This window comes from Chrysochloris asiatica, unplaced genomic scaffold (assembly GCF_000296735.1).
Source record: "Chrysochloris asiatica unplaced genomic scaffold, ChrAsi1.0 scaffold00298, whole genome shotgun sequence".
In the NCBI taxonomy this organism is placed as follows: domain Eukaryota; kingdom Metazoa; phylum Chordata; class Mammalia; order Afrosoricida; family Chrysochloridae; genus Chrysochloris; species Chrysochloris asiatica.
In genome coordinates, this window is record NW_006408816.1 from 913824 (window position 1) to 926465 (window position 12642).

At 35.7% G+C, this 12642-nt stretch overlaps 1 protein-coding gene across 1 annotated transcript in view; it reads left to right on the forward strand.

Moving 5' to 3' along the window:
- LOC102817604 (1,4-alpha-glucan-branching enzyme-like) overlaps positions 1-12642 on the forward strand; it is a 477609-nt gene that overhangs the window by 225692 nt on the left and 239275 nt on the right. The window contains exon 7 of the mRNA XM_006874745.1: positions 2237-2446. Within this exon, the coding sequence (XP_006874807.1) occupies positions 2237-2446 (210 nt within the window). The remainder of the gene's footprint in view (positions 1-2236; positions 2447-12642) is intronic.

Below are 12642 nucleotides of genomic sequence, written 5' to 3' on the forward strand. Positions count from 1 at the left end.
CAGTCATAAATGGTACCAGTTCTGCTTAGAGATTATTTTTCATGAAATGATTTCTGATAAATGAATCCCCCAAATTATCATATCTTTGGAGACTTAAGTTTATTTTAAAAAATCATGTCCAACAGAAGGAATTTTGGCCTAGTTTCTCATCTTTTTTGAAAAGAGAGTGACTAATGCAATTCGAAACTACCAGCTGTTCCACGGGAGAAAGATGAGGCATTCTGCTCCTATAAAGATTTACTGCCTCACTATGAGTCGGAACCGACTCCTCGGCACATAACAACAACAACAACAACAATGTAGGAAGGCAACTAACAAGTCCCTTGGTAGGAAATTATTACCTACAAAAGGGTTGCCTTTCCTCCCAGGTTGAAATCCAAATACTGTGGTTCTCTGGGCAGAAAGACAGTATGGACTTCCAGGTATTGAAGATGCTGTTGACCTGAATGACTACCGGAAACAATTTAACTTGGTTGGTAATCTCTTGACCTATATTTTAGTTATTTTCTGGTTAGTCCATTTACAGTAGGTTTCATTGTTACTCTAACATATTCAAACATGTACATTGAAGCACACATTCACACCGACATACCAGCCATGCACTGTTTCCTCAAAACCAGCCCACTCACAACATATAGTCACTCATTCACTCAAACATGTTTAAACTTTTGCATATGTTAAGTCCTGAGAATTCCATGATGGATATGTCCAATATTGTTTTGCCTTATGGAACTGGAACTGTCAGAATGGTGGATATAGACATTGTCTTAGTGTCCCAGGGATGGTATAACAAAATACTATAAAGTCGGTGATTTTAAGAATTGGAATTTATTTTCTCACACTCTGAGGCTAGTAGTCCATAATAGGGTATTTGCCATTTTAATTCTTTCTAAGGGATCGGAAAGAAGAACTTTTTTCATGCCTCTCTCTGAACTTCTAATGGCTGCTGACAATCATTTACTTTTTTTGTTTTTTTAACATTCTTTTTATTTTGTTTGCTTATTTGTTGTCTCTCAAGTAGAATGTAAATTTCATTTGTTAATGATGTATATTTTGTTCATTACTGTATCACAGATGTTCAAACATTCAATGGCACATAGTAGGTAGCTCAGTATTATCTGAGTAAACATATGGGTGGATGAGTGAATGACTGAAATAAACTTTAGGACCATGCTGTTAAATGTTTAAAAACATCCAGGTGGCTGGGATAAAGAGAGGAAGTGGTAGCTTTATCATAAGGCTAAAGTTATTAGCAGGAGCTAGATTAGACAGTGAAGTAGGCTGTGATCACAATGATCTTCATCTTAAGGACAATGTGAACTCAACTCTAATTAGAAATGGAGGATGATATGCTCATATTGATCATTTAAAAATTTTTTTTAAATAAATAAAGTTCTTGCTGCCTGTTGAAGCTAGAAACCTGCTTTGTACCAAGCATAGTAATAGGTCATGGGAAACCATATGGTCAGAGGTCCTACCCTCAAGGAACATATGGTCTAATTTAGAAGAGAGGCATAAACAGTAGCAAGAGTGATTATTTAAAAGGCAAAATTGATGCTTTGATTTAGGAAAGTCATCTTCTGCGCAGTGCTTTTTTTTTTTTTTTTTTAATTTTTTAAATTTCATGCTGACTTTTAACACATGTATGATTCACCCATTTTTATCACTTGAATGGTCACAAAGCAGACACATCACTTAACCCACTGTTACCTGAGAACATTCTGGCTCAGAAATAAGTACAGGAGGAATGACCTCAATGCAAGTGCCAAGGGCATTCCCTACCCCTCTCAACCATAATCACACAAAGTAATAGGGCAGGTATGTGAACAGAAATTACTACACTCCCCGGACTAAGTAGGAGTTCTGAGATTAGAAAATTAAGAGTTGTACTATATATATACTCAAAATGTGGATTTTATTGATACATCAATATAGATTTAATGGTTGAGATTAAATGCTATTATTACTTTATTGAATGTTTTAAAATTTGCTTTATAATAAATACTAAGGAACTTTGACTTGCATTTAAGAATCATGTCATACAGTATTTGCATATTTTAAACATATAATACTGCACTGATAAAACAATTGTTATTAGGTGGCATCAATTCTGACTCATAACAACCATATGTGTTGCTTGCTTCTGTGCCATCCTCACAATTGTTGTTACATTTGATCAATTAAACATTTTTTAAGTATTAAGTCATCTTGTTTTTGCTATCGTCTTTACTTTTAGCCGTTACGGAACACCGGAAGAGCTAAAAGAATTGGTTGACACAGCTCACTCAATGAACATCACTGTTCTCTTAGATGTGGTACACAGCCATGCTTCCAAAAATTCAGAAGATGGGCTGAATATGTTTGATGGGACAGATTCCTGCTATTTTCATTCTGGACCTAGAGGGAATCATGATCTGTGGGACAGTAGATTGTTTGCCTACTCCAGGTAGGTATATATTATAGAAATGTTTTCTCTATTTAAAATTAATTTCAAGAAAATTCACTGAATGTATGCTTTTACTGGTATTTAATATTCTTAATGTGATATTCTTTAATCATATGAGGATTATTTAGCATGACTATCAAATATCATGTTTGGTAAGATGGAGAGTCAGAGAAAAAGAGGAAGACCTCCAATGAGATGGAATGGCCAAGTGGCAGAATTGATGGACTCAAGCGTGGCAACAGTAGTGAGGTTGGCCCAGGACCGGGCAGTGTTTCATTCTGCTGTGCATAAGGTCAATATGAGTCGGCACCGACTCGATGACACCTAACAACAACATCAAATTTGCCTTGTTTTGTATAGCTTGTGTATTTGTGATATCAAAACCAAATCAAACCCTGCCATGGAGTCTAATTATAACTCATAGCAACCATGAGGACAAAGTAGAACTACTCAATAGGATTTCTCAGACTGTAAGTCTTCATGAGAGCAGAAAACCTCATCTTTTTCTTTGGAGTGGCATGTGGCTTTGAACCATCAACCTTCCAGTTAGGATTCCAATGCTTAAAAAGTTTGCCACCAGGGCTCCTTGTATATTTTTGATAAGTTGTGTTAAATTTAATATTATGAATGTGAAAAGACATTGTCGTCAAGTCAATTCTAACTCAGTAATTCTCTAGAAAATCTGTAGAACAGAGTAAAACTACCCATAGTGTTCCCCACACACTAATATTTATAGCTAACACTTCTCTGTTAGTATGTCTTACTATGGTGGCTTCTGTGTTGCTGTGATGCTGGAAACTGTGGTAGCATAGCAGTTACAAGTCGGGCTGCTAATCTCAAGGTCAGCAGTTCAAAACTACCAGTGGTTCTGCGGGAGAAAGATGAGGCTTTCTGCTCTTGTAAAGATATACAGCCTTGGAAATCCTGTACAGGGTTGCTATGAGTTGAAACTGACTCCATGGCACATAACCAGCAAACCAACTACCAATCATACCTCCAGTAGTTTGAATACCAGCATAATTACCCATGGTGGACAGGTTTAAGCAGAGCTTCCATACTAAGACTAGTGATTAAGAATGAGAGGCACCAGTGAATGGTTAGCCTTATAAATAACAGTGGAAAATTGCCTGTTCTAGTGCCAGAAGATGAACCTTTTAGTTTGGAAGATCCTGAAAATATTACTGGATAAGAACTGCCTCCTCAAAATAGAGTTGACCATAATTAGGTGAATAGAGAAAAGTTCTGGGGACCATTTGGTAATGAGGCATAACTCAAAGTGAGAAGAAATAGCTACACACTTTCCTTAATAATCGGATTATAGGATATAAAAATAGGATCTACAAAGCTTGGAAGTTATCTAAAATGAAATGGAACCCATGAAGACTGATATCCTAGGAATTAGCTGAAATGGACTGCTACTGCCATTTTTAATTGACAGTCGTTTGACTTGCTGTGCTGGGAATGATCAGTTGAAGAGGAATGATATTACATTCATTGTCAAAAAAAAAAAAACAAAAACATTCAAGACCTATCTTGAAGTATCTTTGATAGGAAAATATCAATGCTATTAACACTGTGGCAACAACAATGAGCTCAAACATATAACAGTAGTAGTGAGGATGCTGCAGGACCAGATGCTTCACTGTTTTGTTCTGTTGTCCATAAGGTCGCTATGAGTAAGAACTGACTTGATGGCACGTAACAACAACAATCCCTATCATAAATTAGATGACTTCTACTTCGGTATGGATTGCATCTCAATGTAAAGAACACAAAAATCCTTACCACTGGATCAATAAACAACATTCTTATTAACATAGAAAAGATGGAAGTTGTCAAGGACTTCATTCTTCTTGGATTAACTATCAACACTCATGGAAGAAGCAGTCAAGAAATCAAACATATTGCATTAGGCAAATCTGCTGCACAAGACCTTTTTAAAGTGTTGAAGAGCAAAGATGTCAGCTTGAGGAATAAGGTGCACCTGACCCAAGCCATGGTATTTTCAATAACCTCATATGGATTCGAAAGCTGGACAGGAATAAGGAAGACCGTAAAATAATTGATGCTTTTGAGGTAAGGTGTTGGAGGAGAATATTGAAAGTACCATGGGCTGCCAAAAGAACCAACAGATCTGTGTTGTAAGAAGTGCAGCCAGAGTGCTCCTTGGAGGCCAGGATGGCCAAACTGTCTCATACATTGGACATATTGTCAGGAAGGACCAGTCACTGGAGAACGATATCATGTTTTGTAGGGTGGTGGGTCAGAGAAAAAGAGGAACGCCCCCAACGGGATGCATTAGTAAAATGAGAGTATCAGTGAGCTCAAGCGTGGCAATGATAGTGAGGTTGGCCCAGAATCGGGCAGTGTTTCGTTCTGTTGTATATAAGGTCACTGTAAGTCAGTACTGATTCGATGGCACCTACCAACAACAACAACAACGTGGCAAAAAAAGTTTTACTGTCATTTTTTTTTAAATGTCATACCTTATTTTATACTGCATAGCTATATATAAGAATCAGTCATACCAGATGAGGCAGCATAATGAGAAAGGACACAAGATAAGGAAGAAGATGACAGGGTCCTAGGCCTCGTTTCACTCTGATTACTACAAATTTATTAATTAATTTACTTCTCAGATTTTTGTTATAAGTGTAGGCAGTGTTTTAGAACTTGAAAAATTCTCCCTGTGAAAGTAGTTGGTATTTGTGTCAATGTTTAAAATATTGCTTTTATTAACACTTTTGATTCATAACAAGTAAAACATTCAGATCCTGTGCTAATGCAGTGATGTTGTTGAAAGGTGCTGTCAAATCAGTTCCAACTCCCAGAAACCCTGTATAGAGTTTTTGAGGAGCAGCTGGGAGATTTGAACCATCAGCCTTGCATTTAACCGTTCACACCATAACCCTACTAATTGCATTATTGAGTAAATATTGTACAATTCATTGATCTATTTGATTCAGATTTGGATGAGTAAGACACCCTATATTCTGTAGAACTATTCTTTAAAAAGAAGTCCATTCATTGGAATATTTTTTTTTTTACATTATAAAGCAAATCTTTATTTAAAAACTATATTTATTATAGTTTGTTTCCTTTGTATCATAAGCTCTCCAAGTATATTTAAAGTTGCTCAATATTCTGAAGAAAAATTATGATACCCCACTAAAAAAATATGGCAGAAAACCTATAGTAAGTGAGCAGAATGATAGAAACCCTATATGGCAAAGAAGAACTGCTCTGTAGGATTTCTGACACTGTTAACCCTTACAGGAGCAGGCAACCTCATCTTTCTCCTATGGAGTGTTATGAGGGTTTTCAACTATTGACCTTGTGGTTAGCAGTCCAGTGCTTAACCCAGGACAATACCAGGATTCCTTAAAGAAAAACGTATTAGACACAATTTTATTCAAGGCCATTTCCAGTAACTATTAATATTTTTCAAGTACTCACTTTGATAAAAGATAAATAGTATAAATGTATCACCTTTAATGGTTTGTGCTATCATGGCACTATCCATAAGACTTGGACTTCTAACTGCAAGGTCAGCATTTAATACCCACTAGCTGCTCCTTGAAAACCCTATACAATATTGGTATTGCTTGGAACAGACTCGATGGCATGTAGCAGCAATATATAGGGTTTGATTTATAGTTTATAGTTATATAAATACATTTGTATTTAAAATGGATTTTATTGATCTAAATTTTCCAATTTTTAGAAAATTAGTGTTTTATAACAGTTTATACTTTTACACTACTGATTATGACATTATTAAATATGGATATAATCATATGAAACCAGTAAATATACCTGGTACGGTGCTGTAGGATAATGCACTGAAAGGCAAGGTCAGTTTGAACCACATATCAGCAGCTCAAACTCACTAGCTGCTCCTAGAAAATCCTATACAGGGTCGCTATGAGTCAGAACTGACTTAACAGCACTTAACAACAACAATAGCATACCTTAATTTAGATAAATAATTCTTTAAAACATAGACTGCCAAATCTAGAATGCTATTTTATTTTCTCAATACTTACATATGATTTATTAGAAACTATATATTTCTATTTGATTTATAAGATTTATATTAACTAAATAAATTTTACCAGACTGTCTTTTATATTCACTTCCTTCTATTCTAATAAGTATTTTATTTATATCTAATTTAACATTCCTAAAGTGAAATGCTATAATTTTATGGTCATATATTTTATTATCTCACCATTCATGATTCAAGTCCTGCTTTGTTGTGTTGTTTATCTTTTGCTGCTTAAAAGTTATCCCAAATTATTTTGTTTAACATATACATCTTTGAAGTAATTGTAAGTCATAGCCCCTTTTTTCTCCATGTAGCATTAAGTAGGGTGACTTTCTTGGTAACGGGAAGATCCATTTTCAAGATGATGCACTCATGTGATGGACAAGTTGGTGCTTGATGTTAGCTTGTAGCTGAAACCTAGCTATGGGCTAGAGCTCCCCTTTTTGTGTGTCTACTTGGACTTTCTCAAAGTGTGGCTTCAAGAAGCAGAGTTCCAAAAGGAAGGGTGTTTGGATTAAGGTCTGGATCATTTCTACTATGTATTCTACTATGTATGGCCAAACAGTCACAGATTCGAGGTCTATGTTTTAACATGTTTCTACCACAAACAGTGACTATATTCCACTCTAAATTTAAAAAGGATGTAATGAAATATTTCTTTGTTTGGAATTTTTTTTTTTTTTTTTTTTTTTTTTTGTGATGGCTGTATTTCTATAGGAGAGAGTTATAGTTGAAATAGACATTTAAAAGATACATATTTCTTTATGAAAATTAAAAATTCCTTTGTAAATATTTATAAGCTATGGAAAAGTCACACATAACCAAAATATAAATTTCTATTCTTTATAGATACAATACTTTTATTTTGCTATGTGTGAGCAGCACCTATATGTATATTGCTATCTCTGTTAGTTGCTGTTGAGTCAATTTCCAATCACTGCGAACTAATGAGTTCAGAGTAGAGCTTTTTCATAGGGTTTTTAAGATCATTGAGAAACCGATCACTAGCCCTGTCTTCTGCAGCACTTTTGCCTGTGTTCAAACTGCTAACATCTGAGTTAGTTGAGTACTTACACATTTGCGCCACTCAAGGATATACATATACACACATGCAAGGATATACGTATACACACATAATAATCAGCACTGAACTGCGAACCACAAGGTCAACTGTTCAAATCCACCAGCTTCTCTTCAGAAGCCCTATATATGGTTGTTATGAGTTGGAATTGACTCAATGCCACTTAACAAAAATAACAATAAGAACTATACTATCAGAAATTTTTACTTTGTTCTTTTTCCATAAAACTCAGAAATTATTATTTATATCTTATAGCATAAGATACGTTATTTTCCTTGAGGGGCGGGTTGGTTCAGTGGTAGAATTCTCACCTTTAATGCAGGAGACCAGGGTTCAATACTTGGCCAGTGTACCACAATCGCAGTCACCTCTAGTCTGTCAGTAGATGCTTACATGTTGCCATGATGCTGATTAGGTTTCAGTGGAGGTTTTACAATGGCAGACTGAAGCAAAATGCCTGCAGATCTGTTCTGAAAAATCTGCAAAAAAAAGAAAGTCTCTCTGGACAGCCAACAACAACATTTATGTGTAGATATAACTATGGTACTTGGTTTGCTTAAAACCGTAAGCCTCTTCTTTGAAAACTTCTGTAGTAATTTTTGAAATAATTATATTTATCATTTGAAAAAAAGAAAAATGATCCTATCTAGATCAAACTTTCTGTAAAGCTCTGCTGCTGATGCTCATTTTTATCCTTTCTATATGTCACAACCTGTCACCGTGTATAATCTCTGATTCATCAAAGTTACTAGAATTAAATATTTCACTCTGAGTAATATCAGAGATCCTGACTGTGCTATTCATTACCTGCTATGAATAAATTTCCAATCAGGAACTGCCCATGTTTTAATTTTCTGTCTACTCAGCTGAACTGCCTTCTAGCTCTGCTAAATTACTAATGACAGTTCATAACAGCAATTGGGTTGTCTTTTCTTTGGTTGGTAAAGAGAACTTTCTAACAAATCTGTCACCCACAAGTTTCTAAAGTTTTTATATAGGTATAATCCAGTGCTCTCTGTTTTAAATTCTGTTTTGTACATGCCTTTTCTCAATATAAATACGCTTGGTAAAAAGAAAAAAAACAACAAAGGCAATCGTAGATATATTAGGTTTTAAACAATATGCCTTAAACCCAAAATTTTAAAATAAGTGTGTTTTCTTTTATTAACATTTCTTTAAGTGAGCTATTGAATGTGAAAGCAAATACCTTACTAAAGATACTGCTCATTGTTGTGTCAAACATATAAATGTTGATGTAAAATTAATATAACCTTATTTCATCAGCATGGGCTTATACTGTGACAACTATAAAATACAAAATATTTTACTCTTATCTTGAGTTACTAGAATTCCCTTAAGAATAAAAGTGAATCCTATTAATTACATTCCCAAGGTGCCCTGGTAATGTACAATAGTTCAGCCTTCAGCTGTGTTAACCTAAAGACTGGGAAAGACTTGGCAATTTTTTCCTGTAAGGGATGTTGTTGTTAAGTGCTGTCAAGTCAGTTCTGACACATAGACCCTGTATAGGATTTCCAAGGATTGGCTGATGAGTTTGAACTGCCAACCTTATGGTTCAGCCTGACCTTGAGGTCCAGTGTTTTATCACACAGTGCCACACCAGGATTCTCCTGAAACGATTATAGCCTAGAAAACCCCATGGGCCAATTGTACTCTGTCACATAGTATCATTTGAAATTGACTCAGCCACACATAACTACAACTATGGCAGGCTATTTCCACTAGTTAGAATGTGGAAGAAAATTCATGGGACTTTCACTGCTCTTAATAAGTTTTTGTATTTTAAATAGTCTATAATGTGATATCTTATTTTTAAGCAGCATTGATGTTTGTTTAAATGTAGGCAAGTACCTCTGAAACTGACATCTATGCTTAAGTAAGAGTTCTCATTTTTAATTGAGGTACTAGATTGCTGTTATTGTTAGGTGCCCACAAGTAGGTTCTGAATCATGCTGACATTTTGTACAACAGAATGAAACACTACCTGGTTCTGTGCCATCCTCAAAATTGTTGTTAAGCTTAGCCCATAGCTGCTGCCATTGTGCCAATCCATCTCCTTGTGGGTTTTCCTCTTCACTGACCCTCCACTTTCCAAATATGTTGTCCTTCTCTAGGAACTGGGCTCTCCTGATAACATGTCTGAGGTGTAAAGATGAAGTCTGGCCATCCTGGCTGCTAAGGAACATTCTGGCTGGACTTCTTTCAATACAGACTAGTTTGTTCTTCTAGCAGCCCATGGTAGTTTTAATATTCTTCTCTACTACCATAACTCAAATGTGTCAATTCTTCTATGGTTTTTCTAATTTGTTGTCTAACTTTCAAAGGCATATTAAGCTATTGAAAATATCGTGGCTTGGGTCAGGCGCACCTTAGTCCTCAAACTAACATCTTTGCTTTTGGGTACTTTAATGTAGCATATTTGCCTAATACGACATGTCCTTTGACCACTTCTTGCATGAGTATTGAGAGTGGATTCAAGTAAAATGAAGTCTTTGACAACTTTAATCTTTTCTTTATTTACCATAATTCACATGTGTCAATTCTTTTTTGTATTCCTTATTCATTGTCCAGCTTTTGAAAATACCTTAGTTTAGTTTAGATGCCAACTTTGACCAGATATTTTTTTCTCTAATTATAATGTACAAATAAAATGAAATAGCTTTTGCTTTTGAAATAGCTATATTTTGATTTGAATATTTTTCTAAGTAAATTTTTCAAAACTTTCTGAAAATACTATTGAGTGTTTCTATTTATTTCTAATTTTGTAGTCCACTTCCAGTCTGTCAGTTTGTTGTCTGTGGTGGCTTGCGTGTCCCCATGATGCTGGAAACTATACCAATGGTATTTCACCCATGGTTACCCATGTGGATAGGGTTTAGAGGTACGGTCAGACTGTAACAAACTAGGAATGAGAACTTATTTTGAAAATAAAAATGAGAACCATTTTGAAATAAAAATGACAGTGTACAGATGACACAACTTTGCATTCTTAAACCAGAATGAACATGGAACATTTATTGATAAAGATCAAAGAATACAGACTTCAATAATGGTTACATCTCAACATAGAGAAAAACAAACAAAACACAACTGGAACAATAAGAGACATCATGAAATGATTAGGGGATCATGGGGTGATAAGATTGAAGTTGTCGAGGATTTCATTTTACTTATATGCAAAGCCAGTGCCCTTGGAAGCATCAGTTAGAAATCGAGAAAAGTATTTCAGTGGGCAATTCTGCTACCCAAGTTTTTTTAAAAAGCAAAGACGTCATTTTGAAGACTATACTGTGTCTGACGTGAGCCATTACATTTTAAATTTCCTCATATGTGTGTGAAAATGGGAAAATGAATACAGTATTAAGACTGAAGCATATGAAGTATTTGAATTATGGTACTGGCCAGGATAGTTAATATAACATGGACTTCCAGGAGAGTGAAAATATATATTGGAAGAAGTATATAGCCTGGATGTTTGTTGGTGGCTGGAGGTTATGTGCTGTGAATTCGGTTCTGACTCTTAGCAAATCTATACAGGGTTTCCAAGCCTTTAAATCTTTAGTGAGCAGAAACCCTCATCTTTCTTCCATGGAACTGCTATCAGTTTCAAACTGCTGGTGGTAAAATTAGCAGCCTGACTCATAACCATTATGCTACCAGAGCTCCATGAATGCTTCTTAGAAGTGAGTATAGTTAGATTTTGTTTTACCTACTTTGGACATGTCATCAGGAGGTATCAGTCCTGGAGAAGGACATCTTGATTGATAAATTAAATTGTCAGGGAGAAAGAGGACCCAAAAGAAAAGGATTGAGAGTTGCCATATCAAGTATCCTATGCACTCTGTATACAGGGTAGATAGGAACAGGCAACTTAGACATTGGCTACCTAAAATAAGGGGGTGATAAAGGTATTAAGTGACTGACTTACAAGTTTCCAAAAGGGAGTTGAGTTTAAGAGTGTGTGGGGAAAGGTAAAGTTCCCACTGAATAGTTTTCATCTTGTCTAGACGGGTCTGGTGAAGAGATGGGGATAAGATTCTTATGATTCAATAATTAGTAATTGTTATCATGACCAATTGTGACTGTCACACATGTAAACGTAGAAGTTTTATAACAAAAACGGGAGTGTAGTTAATCCAGAAACAGAGGACCCTAGGACCATCAAGTGCAAACACAAGCGGAGTGTGGGACCCTATCCAGAGAAGCAGTGATACCAGAGATGGAGGGAGAGATGGGGACATGGAGATAGGGAGCAGCTGAGGACTCTATACTCATGGAAAGAGAGGGACTAAGAGCTGGCAGCCAGGAATCAAGCTTGCAGAATGTGCCCTTTTGTTGTTTAAATTAATTGTATATTCCTGAGTGTTTTTGTATACATCTTCCCACCCTACCCCACTACCCCCCAAAAAAGAAAAACAGAGGGAATGGAACCAAATACTGTTGAATGATGATGCACAGAGGAGATTATAATCATTGCAATAAACGATGGTGTAAAGCCAATGTTCTTCCATGTAAACAACTATCACTCAGTTTAAAATAAAAAAATGTTTAAATGTGGGAAAAGTAAAATAAAAATAAAAAGGGAGAGAGAGATAGGTTGGTACAGTGACTGCAGCAATAGACTAAAACATAGCAAGGGTTGTGTGGATGATGCAGGGCCAGGCAGTGTTGTTCTGTGTGTTGCAAACAACTAGACAACACCTAACAATAGCAACAAGCTTTTGATATTTTACAATTTAAACTTATTTGAAAGTATAGAGATCTTTATCATGAAACTCAGTGTACCACATTAAAAAAATATCAACTCGTGAACAAAATTGGAGTCCTGGTTTGGCACTGTGGGTTAATGCACTGGACTGCAAAGTTGGTTTGAACCTCAAAATTGTTAGTTCAAGCTTACCAGCTGCTCCTTGGAAACTCTATACAGGGATGCTAACGGTCAGAATTGACTAGACTGCACTTAACAGTAGCAACAACAAATATGTCAAAGCTCACTGAATGTAAATTGTTGTTGTTGTTGTTGTTAAGTGCCATCGAGTCGGTTCC